The following is a 17,856-nucleotide window of genomic DNA, read 5'->3' as shown; positions in this document are numbered from 1 at the left end:
TTTGTAGGGGTGGCCAGTCGGGGTAAACATTCGGGGCTTAATTCCACTTCTCTCCACTCATCACATCTACTTTAACTCCTGATTTGAAAGAATCCACAAAAATCCTTGTATGAAGAGTGGCGACATTTAAATCTACTGAAATTAATTCTCTGATGGACTCAAAAAGAAGATGTTTGACACCTTTGTATCTTAAAGAGCTCATAGTGCCCTTTTACCCCTCTAGAACAATGCGTTCCAAGCATGCAGTCCTGCTCATCGTACCTATAGTCTCTAAGAGTAGCATGGGAGGTAGAGCCTTCAGTTATCAGGCACCTCTCCTTTGGAATCTTCTACCAGTCAGGGTCCGGGAGGCAGACACCCTCTCTCCTTTAAGAGTAGGCTTCAAACTTTCCTTTTTGATAAAGCTTATATTTAGTGCTGGCTCAGGCTTGGACCAGCTCTTAGTTATGCAGCTATAGGCTTAGACTGCTGGGGGAGTTGACACACTGGGATCCTGACTTTCCCTCTCTCTCCTCTGTCTCTTACTTTAACTCTTCCTGTCCCATTAAAGTTACTAACCATATACCTTTCTGGAGTCCCTGAGCTCCCTTGTCTCGTAGGTTCCTCTCGATCTCTGCTGCTGTGGATGTGCCAGACTCCAGCTGCAACGACTACTACTATCCATCTCACCACTATCATCTCTCTCTCTCCCTCTCTCTCTCTCTTCATCTCCCTCTATCCCTTTCTCCAACACGATCTCAGCAGATGTGTGTCTAACATGATTCTGGTCCTGCTGGAGGTTTCTGCCTGTTAAAGGAAGTTTGTCCTTGCCACTGTAACTTGCTAAATGCTGCAAAGTGCTCTGCTCATGGTGGATTAAGATGAGATCAGACTGAGTCCTGTCTGTAAGATGGGACTGGATCTTATCCTGTCTTGATGTTGGGTCTTTGTCAATAACAGGACATAGAGTACGGTGTAGACCTGCTCTGTTTGGAAAGAGTCTGAGCATAACATTTGTTGGGATTCGGCGCTATATAAATAAAGATTGATTGAAACTGAAATGGAAAGAAGCTCCTAGCAGCCGTTGAAACACAACACAAACAGTAGATTTCTCCTCCGTTGTTGGGGACAGCAGAGATGTTCACAGGCAGCTGCCTGTTAACGTATGCAGCAGATCCAGAGTAATGTGATCAGATATTTGGAGTCATGAGCAGAAGGCAAGCGCCATAGTGCCGATTCAACAGACATTTAAGAACTGTAGAAAGTTCACCAGAGATGACCAAAAGCTAAAGCAATGACTGACAAAATCATAGAAGGTATGGCTCCAGATGATCAACCTTTTTCTCCAGTAGAAGACCGGAGGATTTTGCCAGCTAAACGTAGCAGACGTAACCCAACCTGCCCTGCATGATGTGATCTTTACACACTCTCACAGTCTGATACACAACAACATCAGTAATAGAAGTTTGACTTCAGACATATGAGGGGTGCAGTTTACTATTTGAAGCTACCTTTAAAGACGTCAGATTCTAGATTGAAACACTCCGGCTATGGTGGCCTTCAAGGACAAGCAGCTCCTCTGATGCATGATAGGTTTGATCCTCCATTTGTCAAGTTTCTACTATAAAAAATGTCTATCAATACAAATTATTTTGCACACAAACACAAACAAGAAAATACAAAAACATGTTTATTACTAGTTTATCTGTTTTGCTGTGTGAACATGGTGGCCTCTGTGGAAGGTGACCAAATCTTATGTAGATACAAGAGGCTCAATCTAAGTTGCTTAAGATTTTAATCCCTGAATCGATAGCTTCCATCAGTGCTGACTTGAAGACAATAATCAAAAGTTTGGGGAATTGAATTGTAATCAGTGTTCCTCAGGTAGAAACACAGATTAAGTCCCTGAGTTTTTTGTTCTAGGAGAAAACAGACAAACCTCAAAAACACATCTCCGAATACAAAGGTGTAAGATAATCATGATCTCTTCTGTGTTTGAGACACTTCAGATTATTTGAGCAGACTGAAAACTCTTGTTGTCGTACCTTACTTGAGATATTCTTGCTAAGTGTGTTTCTTGGTGTGTTTCTTGTTCCTTTCATCCTGAGCGGAGTATCTCTCCTCTCTTGCAGCTCATTAGTGTGATAGTGAGCTTGAGTTGTTCTACCCAGCCAAAAGTAAATAAACTATTACTAAAAGCCCTCCAGGGAATGAGACAGCAGATGGTGAGAGGTATGGAGAGATAGGAGGAGAGAGGTGCAGTGGACGGATGAAAAAGACCAAATCATTTATAATTTGTTGTGCAGCAGTGTGACGCCTTTGTGGAGTGTTGACCTGACATCTTACTTGTGCACGCATGTCTCTTGGCATGCACAGCCATGTGTGTTTACGTGTGGTTATTAAGAGCATGTTTGTACCTTGAAACGAGCCCTGAGGCAGAGAGGCAGCCTGGAAAAAGTTTCACTCATCAAAGTTATCTTTGTTAGCACACCTTCTGGCTCCATGCTTTTTATCCCCTATCTTTAAACTCTTCTCTCTCTCTCTCAGCTCCCCTGCTGATTTATTTTTTTCTTCAATCTAAATTACCACATTATGCCCACCAGTGTTCCTCTCAGTTCTCTAAGCACTCTTTAATATTAAGTACTGTCCTATCATTTAAGAAAAAATGATTCAAAGTGTTGTTATTTCGAGTACAATCTGGGCACACAGGGAGGGTTAAACTGAGGATGTGCAACTTTAAACTTAAAATTTCAGTCACACACTGGGCTGTGCATCTAAATCTGGACACAACTGAGCTGCAATCAAGTCCAGTAAGAAGTGCATGCATGTATATATATATATATGTGTGTGTGTGTGTGTGTGTGTGTGTGTGTGTGTGTGTGTGTGAATGTGATGAGCAAAGAATTGTACAGTCGCTCCAATCACGTTCCATGCCAGTAAAAAGTGATGTGTTGCGTTGAAGTGCTCCCACTGGGGTGATCAGCAGCTGCAGGATGTGATTTGCGCAGAAGATGAGAACGATTTCCATTGGATGTTTCACTTTAATTTTCTTGCTGTCTGGATTTGTTGCTGAATGGAGGTGATGAGAATCCAGCGAGGATGGACGTTCGTGCAATCAGACGCAGAGAAAGGTGAAGACTTCGGCAGAGGAGAGGATGTAGTGCTTCTAGGTTTGTGAGTGTTTCCTGATTTGTTCTTTCTTTGTTCAACCTTAATGACAGCAATGATGAGGAGGCTTCATTTGGTACCATAGTCATCTCAATTTTGACCTCTGTCAGCTAAATGATAAAATTACATGTTACACTACCTTCATCTCTTCATCATAATGTTTATTTTCACATTAATATATATTGGTGTCTATATTTTCTACATGCGTTCTCTTTAACACCCTGCAAACATGCTGTTTACTGTTTCCTGTACTGTTTTTGCTTCATTTTCTTAAAAGCTTCAACAGTTCCAAAGTAGTTTGATGCATATCTGAGTTACCTCCTGTATAAACATAATACTTGAATGTTTTCATTCATTTTCAAGTTGAGCACTGATATGTCTCACTTAAAGGCACTGTGAGGAGTTTTTAACTTATTCTGAAAAAGTGTCGCTTTCTTTAAGTCGAGCATTTCTGGCGTTTTGGATTCACTTCGTCATTCGTGCATGTCTCCTTCCAAGTGCTGATTGAATCTATCTGCCATAAAGCACGATCAAAATCAGCACAAGAGGAATCTCCTCCACGCTAACAGGCTAACTGGAGTGTGACACATGTCTGTCTCCTTTTGTGGTGTCATCCTTGTTGTATGGCCTTTGTCTCTTTCTTAATGCCCTCTACTGGTGTGGCGGTGTAGTGCAATTACTTTTATGCATCTTCATACGTCACTGTCCTGATTTGCTTAATCACTATCACTATCTTCTAGTTCCTTAAAGAGAAGTTCCTGGAATTAAAAGTTCAAAAAGCACCTTTTGTTCAGAGCTCTGCTGGTAAAGTTTGTCAGTGAGAGGTAAGATATGAAGCAGGGGGAGTTATTTTTTCTTTAGATAATTTCCTTTTGATGTAATGTTTTGTCCTCATGTCTGATACTGGAGCAGGATTATCAAACAGATGTATGTTTTCTGTTGAAGCACTGATAAGGATGGAGAAACTCTACAACCAGGGCTATGCTAGCTAAAAGAGCTAAATGTTTCTGAACAGGATTTCATGTTTATGCTTGTGTGTGAGTACTCCACTGCCCTTTGAGGACTAAAGAGTTAAACAGTGTGCATATTCCCGTTATTCAGGCATTCATTACAACACCAGAGCACATATCATGTTACTGGGTAATGTTAAACAGTTAGGCTACCTCTGTGCTTACCTGTTTTAAGCTAGCTAGCCACAACAAGAAAGAGTTTAGAAAGTTTAGTTATGCTGCAGTTAATTATTTCATGTAGCTCAGTCCATACATCACCTCATCTCTCTGCATCCTACAAAAACTGATCTTAAACAAAGAATAGTTGTATTCCACTTATTTGCTTCCACAACAAATACACACGCTGGCAAGATCCACACAGTTACAGCAGTGAGTGATGGTGCTCATCGGAAATTTAGTCTCCATCCCAGAAAAACACACTACCACTGATTCTGTCCAAAACAACTTTAATGTTCCTCACAGAGCCTTTAGGTAATCATTTTATCTGTGAATTTAAAGATACACTTTTTCTCTACGGTCCTTTCTTTAAAAGGTTGATGCAGATCTAATGTTTGCTCCATTGATGCCAAAGTAATCAATGAGGATATCATGAATAATCAGTCAGACAATAAAAATGTAGTTTTTCTTTGTGTTTTTTTCTCTCTTTGTTAATCCTTTAAGTGACAATACATGAAGCTGATTCTCTTTATCTTGAGAATAAGTGGGATCTCTCTTTTTGAGACTCCTCCCACTCTAAATGTGCAAAAATAATTTAGTCAGTATGATGAAAAATAAGTCTGCAACTGTTGCTGAGGAAATATCCTGCTTTCTTTAGCTATGAATTATCCACAATTTTCCATGTGTAACATAAAGTTGTAGTTTTGAAAGTTTTTCATGGCTCATTTGTGCATGAGGATGTAGCTACAGCAATGACTACGGGTTGACTTGGGCTTTGGAGGTGGTGACCAACATGTTATCTTTTCATGGGTCCCAGAATTCCTTGTAATGCCTCTGTCAAAGTCTGCAGGGAAATAAGCTTCTGCTGCACAAAAAACAAGCTGCAGAGAAAAAGGTGCAACGTGCAAGAAAATGGTTGGAACAATTTCATACAAAGTTACTGACATGAAGCTCTCTGCCTAGTTTGACAATTTTGAGAAGTTTAGTCAGCGCTTCTCATATTGTCGTAACATTACTTCTTGTGGCCACTAGGGGGAAGCTTTGCTCTCCATGAGTGATGTCATCAGTAACTCATTGATTCATGGATATGTAGGGTAGGTGATAAAGCAAAGATGTGCACACTGCATAACTAAAAGAAGGACATGTAAATAATTTGAGGAGTTGAAGAGTGCAGCAACACTGTTACACTTCATGATGTGCAAACATGACATTTAAGAAAATCTGCAGAAGGTCGAGGATGAGGAAATTAAGAAGAATCAAAGTTTGTATGTTTGTTTAACTCAGCAAACAATCAGCTGTCTCTTTACAAATCATAAAATGCCAACCACAAATGTTTTCTGCTCTGGATGTAACCAATAATACAGTTTCTGAAGTTGTTTTCTGTAAGTTTCAGCCTGCAGCCATTTCACCCAAGATAAAGTCTGTTCGAGTTAAGCTGAATTCTCACTCCATCTCTGACAGCTACTGACTCAGGCTGTCTGAAGCTCGGCTGTATTGATCTGCACCACGCTGTTTAGCTGCATACAACTCAAGAGCACACAAACAAACAAAGATACTCACACACTAACACACGTATACCAACACAATGCCATGCACTTGCACACATACACCCACAGTCTCTCTTGCTCTGTCTCAAACACAATCAACCACGCTTGCCCTTTAATACTTGCTCAGACACTCACAGGACTACACGCAGCACCTATCATGCAACAGAGAGACACACACACACAGACATATACACACCCACACACACAGATCGATGCACTCTCTCTGTTGCTATACTTAGGCTGTCTACTGGAAGTGGATTAACAGTGGCAGAGGACAAGCAGTTTCATCACAGCCCATGACAGAACCGGACGCTGCTCCCCACTCAGACTTAATGCAAACCATTGAGCTAACAACGGCTCAGATTGTGTGATTGTGCAGCTTTAACTTGGAGTGTGTACGTGCATGCAGCTGGACAGCAATCCCAAACACTCCTCAGTTTCTTCTAAGTATCTTAAGCCTGAAACTTGAATATTACTGCTTAAATGTAATCCATAGAGTTCTCAGATGTGTGTGTATGGCCAGTACCTGTATGATGATGCTTCTGTTGACCCGGGACATGTTGATGCTGTGTGGCTGTCCGTTGGCCAGGTTTCGTTGATCCACGTCTATAGAAAAAGGCTCCCTCAGGCCGCCCAGGTTATACCTCACCTGCAGAGAACCTAAACACACACAAAAAATAAAACTGGGTTATTGTTTTAATTGTACTTGATGATGAATGAAGTTGCCTTCATACAGTTCTTAGAGTTCTTACAGTACAGTTCTAAGAACACCCAGTTGTTGCTTTCTTTTTGATGTGAAGTTGTACGAGGAGGTGAGGAAATAATGGGCAAACCTGAATTATTCACAGGGCTTACAGCCTGACGGTGTGTTACAGACAAGGGACAGAATCTTATTACAGCACATCCACGAGGACATTAACGTGGCACTTTACCTTCATTCTTCAGTTTATCATGTATTGTGATTAATCATTACATAGATCTCTGTATCATGATGTAATTCTTATTGTGGGCATTTTTCTGCTAGTTGGAGTTTGCTCATTCCTGCAGATGGTGTCACTCTTGGTTCATTGGCTCTCCTCCACAGTTCACTGTTTCCAGTTGAAACACGTGTCCTTTACTTTTTACTTTTTGACATTTTCTATACATTTAAATGCGACTAACACTCTCCATGTTTACTGATTTGTAATTTAACCTTTTCGTGGTTTTGGCCATCATCCCATCGATGAACCCATCTTTGTTTGCAGCTCCCCTGATGCAGACTGCTGGTTGTCTTCATCCACACTTGACTTTGAAATGCTTCATTTCCGTATCATATTGGTACTCATGTAAAATTGTATGGGTTATTAATGTTTATAGAGGAAGTTAAGTTAACTGGACACGAGGCAGGTCAACTTGCACCATCTACTGGCGGGAGTATGAGATGCATTTAATTAGTCTGACCACAAATGGGGGATGAGTTGGTTCCCTACCATCCCTTCCAGTAATTTGCACCATGATCATATCATATTTTACATTACTATACAGAACTAAACTGTTCCAAATTTCAAAGTGTTTCACAATAACGTACAAAATACTAACATACACCATATCATATTTGTATCCTTTTGTACAGTTTTGTATCTTTTCTATTTTATCTTATCTTATTGTACCATACAATACAGTATCATATTATTATTTCAAATCATATTGTCCTGTAATTATAAAAGTATATAAAAGAGTATCATACTGTATAATATTGTATTTATGCTGCATATACTGTATATATAGTTTGCATCGTATCAAATTCAAAACCTTTATTTATTCTCAAAAAGACATTGAGGTTTCCCTAATTTCCAATGTCGTCGAGATCACAGGCACACTAGAAACATTGAAACAAACACACAATCATTCACAAAATAACAGAGTCATTAAAACAGATACAGTTTGAGACACTGGTCAGAGATCAAAGTCTTAAATTCTGCAAAAGAGGGAATGGATATCAACTTTAAAGTCTGTTGGAGGGTATTCCATGATTTAGGGGCATCATTGGAAAATGCTGATCAACCCACTTCAGTATTAACTTAAGGTGCAAATCGCATCATATTGTAGCTTTATACTCTCTCAGGTTAGAGTCTGTAAGGAAGCCCCAAAGCTGTGTTTGGTGGTTTTATTTAAATAATTGATAAGGTAAGATAAACCTTTATTTGTTCCACAACAGGGAAATTTACAGTGTTACAGCACCAAAGTGGACAGTGCAAACATTACATAAAAAGAGAATATAAAAATGGTAATTGTTAAAGTTATTAGTTATTAAAAAGTAAACCAGTGTACTTTAAGAGAACTAATAAGTAAATCTACAGAATATTTATAAATAAGAAATGTGCAGAGACTAGAACGGAGGTAAAAACATTGCTAATAATAAAATGGGTAAAGATGTTTTGCACATGTTTTAGGAGTGAGGTGAAGGGAAGTGAGATTTACAGGTTAATAAATAGACAGGGGAGGTTATTGTACTTTTGTTATTTTGATGAGAGTGTTAATCACTGGTTATAAAGTCTGACCACAGCAGGAATTGTGGCATTTAATTGCTGACAAATTAGATGGCATTGAACTACCAATTTTTTCTCTATACATGTTTATACTTGGTGTAGATTTACAACTTGTAATTCTAGCAAACCGTTGTAGGCTGAAGAAGGGGCTCAGAGGGCAGCAGGATTGTGGTTTCATTAATCAAAATACATCTTAATGAATAAACCAAAATCAAATAAACTCAACAGGAAAACTCCAGCCTCACAGCAGACTGTTACCAGCAACAATCTTCATCAGTTAATATCTGTCTGCTCTTTTATACATGCTTTGGCCCGCCCTAAAAGTGGAATAAAACATTGCTCTAATCAAGAGCTCCACAGACCAGACAGGCAAAGGTGGCCTCACTTAGCCTCATCATTGATGTGGGTCATGTGAAAAGACATGGGAAAACCATTCAGCTCTGGGTAAGATTTTTGGAGATTAAAGAACTTCAAACTGTGCTGAAAGAGAAGTCATAATAAATATACTTTGCAGTGCAACACTAACTAACATTACTTCAACATCTCTGCTGTGAGCGATGAGAAACTGCAAATCTCTTACCATTGTGCCTTAAAACCACAGCCAGGTAGTCCTGAGTCTTGGAGCTGACATACATCAGAATAGCTGGAGCGTTGGATGTGCTGAAACTGAAGGCCAACTCCTCCTTTGTTAGATTGACTTCCTGTGGCGTCAGCTGGTGCGTCAGGATCCTTGAGTCCCTGCTGGCTCCTGCAACTGCTTCAGGCAGGAAGTTGAACTTGACCAGCGTCCCTGCCTCGAAGAAACCTCCGACGTCTTGGCAGGACGGAGGAAAGTGAAAGAAAATGTCAAAAATGCATTCATCCAAGATGTTGATGAATAATACTGTGATGCATGACTTGAACATGAATGTGTGAATATTACACCATAATGAACAGGAAATGATAAAGTCAAACACAAGGCAAGGAAAAAATACACCTTCCATCAGGAAAAGCTCTGAAGACGTGCTTTTATCAAGACAGACGTATCATTTAGCCTCACGTAAATGTGTCAGTGGATGTTTAATTGTTGTGCTGCAGCATCTAAAAGCAAACAATACTCTGTTTACCAGAACATTAACAGACCTAATGACATATTCCAGCCCTTCAGGAGGCTTATTGATTCTTCTAATCAAGTGTGGAGATGCAGAGGCCTGATATTTTCATACTCCTGTAATGCTCCTCATTTGTGCGTTTGTGTTTGTGTGTGTGTGTGTGTGTGTGTGTGTGTGTGTGAGCACTGAAAACATCTGTCTCAGTTACAAGAAGATGAAGGGCAAAATGTGCATTACATTAAAGAGAGTGATTACAGAGAAAACAGAGAGTCTGGTGTTGTGTGAAAGTGTGTGTACATGTGATTGTGTGTGTGTGTGTGAGGGTAAATACCATGGAATATTTCTTGACATGTTTGCCTTCCCTCGATGACAGCAGAGAAAATGTGAAAACTACACCCCATTACGAGTGGAGAATGCTAAGTTAACACATTTCTGCATTTTATTTCAAAGCTTCACTTCACCGATCGTCTCCCACTGGACACAGTACAATAAATACTTCAAGCTACATTACTTAAATTTAATAGAAGCCTTATTACTAGAAAATGGGTAAGTTCTCTGACTGGTATCGGCATGGAAGCAGAAACCTCACCTCCACTCAGCTGCGCCACAATTTTCGCTGTGCACTGATATATTTTCAAGCTTGGGAAGTCTGGAGGGACTCATTTTATCAATTGTTCTGTGCTAACCAGGCAGAGAGCTCGTGAGTTTTTCAGATAGGCTGCTTCTCACTTCGTTTTTCTTATGCAGCGGGATTGTTTACTGTCTGCAAACAATGCCTCAGACCTAAAGGAGGAACATATAGAATTTCTGCCAGAGAATTATGCTTGATTGAATCCCTTGAGTAAGTTTCGATCGATACATGAGAAATAAATCTTTATGATAAGCCTTCATATGGAAGGAGAAAAGGAAACACAAAGGGTCACAGAAAAATAAAAGTCTGTTTCTAACCTTAAAGACTTTACTGTCGAAATTTAACTTTTGGGAAAATAACTGTGGAACATAAAACTTCTTCTTACCAAGTTCTACTTTGAAACAGATAGTTTACTGTAAATTAGATTTCACCTTTAGATGCTACATCACAAGCTGAAGAATAACGTCCACAAATCAAAGTACACTATGAACTGCCAATGTTGTATTATAATAATATAATAATAATACATTTTATTTATATAGCGCTTTTCACAGAACTCAAAGACACTTCACAAATAGCATACAATAAAAGACACAATAAAAGAAAAAAGTTAGAAACACAGTGGAAATAAAAACATTAACAATTAAAAGCAGTTCTGAAGAGGTGTGTTTTGAGGTGGGATTTGAATGTTTGGAGGTCAGTGGAGTTGCGTATATGTGTGTGGGGAGGGAGTTCCAGAGGGCAGGGGCAGCAATGGAGTAAGCCCTGTCGCCCCAGGTTCGGTGCTTGTCTTACAGGGTGGGGAGAGGAGGTTTTCATCAGAGGAGCGGAGAGCACGGGAGGGGTTGTGAGGGTGAAGCAGGTCAGTGAGATAGGAGGGGGCCAGGTGATGGAGGGCTTTGTAAGTCAGGAGGAGGAGTTTGAAGTAAATGCGTTGGGGGACAGGAAGCCAATGGAGGTTTTGGAGGACAAGGGTGATGTGATCACAGGAACGGGAGTGAGTGAGTAGACGGGCAGCTGAGTCCTGGATATACTGGAGAGATTATATTAATATTTTACTCATATTTGTAAGTGTATGCATGGAGGGATGTGTAGAACCAAGGTTCTTATATTTATGCAGATTAAAATGAGTTTGTGATCAGATACTCACGCCTCATTTCATTATCATATCAAACCTACTATGTTAGCTTATTGCTGGTTTACTCAGCCAGCTTCAAGAAACAATTGTTTGAAGAGGCTGCACAAACTTGGACATCTCTTAAGCATCCAGTATGATGTGTATAAATACAGCTGAGGGTGTGTTGATAATATTTGTCCAATTTAAGCTAAGTAAGTGATATTTGTTGAGGCTAATGTTGCACCCCTAAAGTAAACCATGCAAAACACATCCATCTTCAGTTTTATGCAACCTTTGAAATAGAAATGCCCACAGATCAATAGACTGTATAAATAATGGACGTAGTATCCATGACGCCACCCATCTCTTCCTGAAGTGCTGTTTTGAAGCCAATCGTCGACGGGAGCCATATTGGAAACGCTGAACTCAACCTAACTTCTGTCGAGCTAGTGTGCGATACAGAGGCGGGCCTTTAGTCTTTTCGCAAACAACTACAGTGGGCTCGCCTGATAATCAAGTAAAGCATGTCCTTATCTGGGCATAACTTGTAATCTTAATATCTTCAAAAATCTCAAGTTGTAAAAAATTGTGTGTGCTGATAGAGGAATGAGCTTTTCAGACCCAAGCGGACACTCGATGAGCTGCAGTTCTTAACACTTCCGCATGGGCTTCATATTTTAAGACCGGAGGTTGCTGCTAAAGCTACACTTGTTTTTATTGATTAAAGCATAAATCTCCACAAACATCACAGTTTAGCTGAGGATACCTGTGCAAGTAAGTCACCTCTTTAACTTCAAAACTTAACAGTTTGACTTTTTATTTCTGCAAACTGTGGGGTCTGTGTAACCGGTGTCAACCCTCTCACTCCTGCTGAGAAGAGAAGAAGAGAAACTCTGAATATTTGCCAAAAGCCTCAGCAGCATAGCACACAATCGTCTGGAAGCATGAGAGGGAATGAGAAACTCTGCTCCAGGGCAGGGACTCTTAATGTCTCTGTGTGTGTTTTATGCCAGCGCATGAAGAAGTGTCGCAAAGGGGGAATGTGCAAGCATGCAGACCTGTACAGGTACCTCAGTGAGTGTGTGCTTTTGTGACTTTGTGTCCATGTTTATGTAGATACATGGAACATTAGTTATGGTGACCCTCAAGGGCAGAAAAGCACAAGAATGAGTGTGTATGATAATAATACCGCAGGGTCCCCTGAGCGCTGTGTAAATATGGATACTGTGGAAACACACCACGCAATTATGGCTGGCTTCATGCATTTTTCACTCACTGGGAGGATGGGGACAGAGAGGGGATTAAAGAAGGAGAAAAGAGGAGAGAAGCTGCTGGAAAAGGAGAATGCTGAGGGAGGAAATACAAGAGGGAAGGTGGAGAGGAAGAAGGCAGAAAGACTTAAAGGGGGGAAGAGAGAAAGAAACAGGGGAAATAAAACAATAGATATTTGGGCAAAAAGAAGAAACCATAAAGTAGCGAAAAAAGGCAAAGAGAGCACAGAGGACGAGACGGAGAGAGCATAAGTTAAAAAAGACTGGGGAGCAATAAAATTAAAGGAGTTGAAGGAACCGAGAAGAGGAGAGGAGGAAAGAAGAGAAGAAAGATGAAGCTCAAAGCACAAGGAGAAGAAAGAAGAGGAAGAGGTGAGTTCAAGATAACATTTTCAGGGGAGAGAAAAGGTGAGAAGAAAAAGAAGAGAGGTGTAAAGACAAGGGTGAGGAGAAAAAAGGAAAATGGGGAGGATAAAAAGAAAGATAAAAAGAAGGGAATAAAGGAGACACAAGACAAAAGGGGAGAGTCACGTCATGCACGGAAACAAACAGACACAAGGGTGTGCTCTTCCCCTTTATTTTCATGTTTCTTTTTGTCTGACTGAACACATACACACACACACACACACACACACACACACACACACACACACACACACACACACACACACACACACCACACACACACACACACACACACACACACACACACACACACACACATACAGACACCCACACAGAAACACACTTTGTTTTCCAAATCTTGAAATGCCTGATTGGTTACAACAGAATTCAGAGGAGGTCCTTTCATGTTGAACACTCGCATGTCAGGACACACTGTCATCCTTTTCCCTGCACACACACACACCCCCACACAAACAGACACACACTCAGCCTCGCTGTCACTTTGTCAGCCCCCTGCCATGAGCACAGGGGAAAAACACTCTTTGGCTTTAAGGAAACAAATTAATTCACGTGTCGGGGATCGGCTCTCTGACTGGGAGCGAGCGGAAAGACTCTGACTGTGCCGCTCTTCTCCCCTGAGCATTTTATGAAAACTTGTTTTGGGAAGCAGAACTTTAATACTGTTTGTAATGAATCCCTGTGAAACAAACACAATGCTTTAGCAATATGCAACAGAGCAGGAGCACAGTTGCCAAGCGGCTTTCCTCATCTCTGAACTTCAGAAACCTACAGCTGCACATTGCTCGCTGACAGGACGTTCTTTTTGTTTGTAAAGGTTTGTTCTCTCAGCTCTGCATTTGCACACTTTTAGCATTCAGAGAGTGCGCTCCAAAGCTGGGAGAATTGGTAGGTAAGCACAATATCACTCTCAATCGATGCCTTTTATCATAGAGCCCAAACACTTTGAAACACCAGCAGCTCCAAACTGAATAGGAAGCGAGGACAATCATAGGGCGCAGAAAAAATCACAGTGGGTTGTCAGGCAATGAGGCTCATTGAAACGTAACTACTCCAGCAGTAATCCCGGCACTATTTGACTCTGGCTATGTGAACTGAAGAGGGACTCAACAAAGATAACTGTTTGCACAAAGGGAAGGAAAAGCAGTTATCTTTTACTGTTAGAAACCTTTAGCAATTTAAAAAACCCTGCAGTGCTGGAAAAGTGGAAATAACATCTGACATAAAGAAATACCTAAAAAACCACACAGCAGGAGCTGGATGTGTCTGGTAGCTGAAGTTTGCATGATGAAAAGCAGTAGGATGCACTTTTAGAAGCATTATCTCCACTATCTGAAACCTTAAAGTGTCTTTCATAGGCAGTGTCAAGAGACGGCGACAGAACAGCTCACATAAGTGAAGCCAAAACATTCCATGCTCCTATTACTGACTGGCTGCAGCGTGGATCATAAACCCTGCCTCTATGTTAACAGATGGAACACAGGTCAAACTTAAAACTCAAAATACAGGGCAATTTTTTCCCCACAAACATGTCTTTATTGTTACCGTTAGTTCTCAAGATGCTGACCACTAAGTGTTTATTTCCTTTAATGAATGTAGTTTGAATTAATTATTTGAAGCCATAACAATAATTGACAACTCTTTTGAAAATGCATCTCCAGCACTGGATTTACAGAGTAGAGGAGAAATAGCAAGGGGAAACAGTAAAACACTTTACTTACTAAAGTAATGCAGCTTATTTTTACTTTGTGTCTACCTCAAGGCCCACTAGTTGCATTTTTGCCCTAGCTGCTATTTTATTTAAATTAAAAACCAACTCAGATCAGTGTTTTCAGGGCTTTGCAACTGAATTGCCACCATCCTAAACCAGACTGTATAAAACATAGACAAAAACTCATTGATGCCCCCCTTTGGTTTCTGATGCAGATTTTTTAAGCTTATTGTTGGCGGTCGTCATATTGGAATCAGACTCAAGCTAACTCATGGTCCAACTTGCTAGAAGCAAAGGAGGGAAATTGAGGCTGGCCTCTAGCCTCCTCACTAACAGCTTTGGTTTGCCTGCCTGTCAATCAAGTCGGCTGTGCGCCTAATTATGCAAAACTCGTAACTTTAATATCTTCAAAACTAAAAAGTTAGAATTTGAAAATTCACCCCCCAAACATTGTTGTTTTCAGGCAGATATATGAGCTATTCAGACCAATCTGTTTATTTTTACCATGGCTATAAACATGATTATTTCTCTTGTAAAGACAAACCTTTGAGATCAGGTGTGTATGTGGCTTGAAGGGCTTTTGTAGCCTTCCTCAAGTGGACATTTAAGGAACTGCAGAGCTTGGTTAGTATTGCCGCATTGGCTTCACTTCCCAAGACAAGAGGTTGCTGCTCTGGGAAAACGCCCTCAGCCTTAAAATATTTTTTTTTTTGGTTGCTGTGCTCTAAGATGAAAATATTTCAAATTTTTTTTTTTTTAAGTTACATTTTTTTAGGGCTTTTTTGTCTTTATTGGATAGGACAGCCAAAGAGAAACAGGAAATGTGGGGAGCAGAGAGCGGGGGAAGACATGCAGGAAATGGTCATGGCCAGGAATCCAACCGGCGACCCCTGCAACAAGGACTGTAGCCTCTGTATGTGGGGCGCTTAGACCGCTAGGCCACTCGCGCACCAATATTTCAACTTTTTGAACGCTGTCCAGCTCGCCAAAGTCTCTTCTACATCATTGACTGATTAAAATCAATAAAGAGCAGGATATCTTAAATCAACTCTTTCAACAACAACGGCAAAGGATTGTTCGACGGAGAAACTAACCACACTCATTTTGTGCAGGAAGAAATTCCAGGTCTATAAAATGACACAATTTCTATTAGATGGTTTTACACATTCCTTTGATCTAATACAAAATGAAGTTTACAGATTAGGTTAAAACAGACGTAACATGCACAACCAAGGGGAGCAGAAGTGCTCAAGTAAGTGCAGGTGAAGATTGGTTTGAAATTGTCCTGCCGTTAGTGGACACAGGCTCTTAAACAGACACAAGAATTTGTGATACTGCAGATCGTCCCAACCTGAGGGATATTTGTTCTATTTTTCGGCAAGTTAAATATCTGTATTGGCCAGACATCGATACCGCAGCTCCACTAAGCCAATAACCACAGCACAGAATCTGGCACCAAAGACATCAGCGTGACATTTCAGCTTTCATGGAAATATTTCAGCAGCAGTCTTCTCCCAAAGTTCCCCTTACCTCTCGTGCAGAACGGACCGTCATAAGCAGTGTCCGTGCAGTCACACAGGTAGCCGTTGTATTTCTCCACACACTTCCCTCCATTCCGACAGTACATCCCAAAACTTGTACAGTGGCCTTGACAACCAGGTTTGACCCCTGGTGTAACCTCAGCCCTCTCCTCCAGGTTCAGAGTGATGCCGTTCATCCGTAGGGCTCGTATACAACCCAGGAAGCCTCTCTGTCCACCTGCAGCGCCTGAAGAGGAAGGTAAGGGAGAAAACAGGGGGAGGGGAAAGTTAGCATCAGTGTATGAAAGGATATCTGAATCATCAGGAGATAGGAAGTTAAATAAATGCAGAGAAAGAGAGGACAAACAGAAGTCAGGGTCATAGAAGTCATTCTGAATGAAAGAGGCTGTTTTAATCTCTTTAACAAACGTTAATATCCTAATGCCTGAAGGAAGCCACTGATGTCACGCTAATCGTTCCGACTGTGACGCCGCTCTTGAAACAACCTTCAACTCGTCTGATTTCTCCACTAATTAAAACCTCCTAATGAACATTGTGTCTTAATGAACATCTCACGAACACAGCCACACAAACGGAGGCATGTAAACTACATAAAACTGACACACACACACACTCAGAGCACACCTGACTTGAATGAGTCAATATAGGCATTAATGCTTAGCCTTGGGGTGTCGATAGCCATTCCCCTAAAGTGCTGCCATCGTCATTCTGGCCTCGCACCATTACTGTCTAACTACCCATTAACTTGGACAGAGGAGGGGTGTTAAATAGATTAATGTGCATCTAAATGACTATAGCAATAAACACACTCATAAACATACACCCACGGGTATAGATTCAAGCATACACAAGCATATCCACAGAGGACAGTGTATGGACAAACACACAAGTATGAACTCATTCACACTATCTTTAACAAGAGCCGAGAGGCATTTACTTATTAAAACCTCTTGATTGCATCCTTTGCATTAAACAACAGAAGTGTGTATTCAAGGGGACATGTTAAGGAGACTTAACTGCATCTGTATTACACACATATCAGCTGCATCACTGCAAACTTTGATCTCCTTTAGCCAGGATGCTTCTCTGACATCAGGATGCAGCTGGCCGTTCACACACTTTCTCTGCTCTTCCTCTCCACAGCGGATTTCACTTTTAGTACACCTGTTAATTAATCAATTTTGTACCACTGATTGGCTGGAGGTTTGTGCCACCTGTTTACTCAGGTCTAAATCAGTGTCTGATTAAACATACAGCCGGCTCTGAGGCCTGCAGAGACATAGGTGGACACGTACAAGGGTACACGCACACATGCGCACACACACGCACGCGCACGCGCACACGCACACACACACACACACACACTCACACTCACACACACACACACACACAGGTGCATTTTGTTTCTGTATATCTCTTGTGTGTATGGAGCCTGACTGATTCTGACGGAGTCATTGTTGTTGAATCACACACTTTCATTTTAGTGATAAAAAAGGGCATTCATGAATATGTACAGACTGCAGTTTAATGCATAAGTACAATATGTATTCTTAAAATGAGACACTGTGTAAAATATTGATAAAACGTATTTTGATGGTTTGCAAATCAGTTCAACTCTTTATTTCATTAAATATATTGCAAAGACAATGTATCAGAAGTTGAAATTTAAAGGTTTTTCTAGTT

General features: G+C 40.7%; 1 protein-coding gene across 4 annotated transcripts in view; it reads right to left on the bottom strand.

Annotated features, from left to right (window-relative positions):
- Positions 1–17,856, bottom strand: part of cntnap2a (contactin associated protein 2a) — a 577,708-nt gene that overhangs the window by 34,764 nt on the left and 525,088 nt on the right. For all 4 annotated transcript variants that reach the window (XM_034706352.1, XM_034706353.1, XM_034706355.1 and 1 more), the window contains 3 exons: positions 16,163–16,399; positions 8,969–9,202; positions 6,387–6,520 (listed from right to left, as the gene is read on the bottom strand). In XM_034706352.1, coding sequence (XP_034562243.1) covers positions 6,387–6,520; positions 8,969–9,202; positions 16,163–16,399 — 605 coding nt within the window. The remainder of the gene's footprint in view (positions 1–6,386; positions 6,521–8,968; positions 9,203–16,162; positions 16,400–17,856) is intronic.

Source organism: Notolabrus celidotus, chromosome 17 (assembly GCF_009762535.1).
Source record: "Notolabrus celidotus isolate fNotCel1 chromosome 17, fNotCel1.pri, whole genome shotgun sequence".
Classification (NCBI taxonomy): domain Eukaryota; kingdom Metazoa; phylum Chordata; class Actinopteri; order Labriformes; family Labridae; genus Notolabrus; species Notolabrus celidotus.
This window is presented reverse-complemented; position numbering and strand designations above follow the sequence as displayed.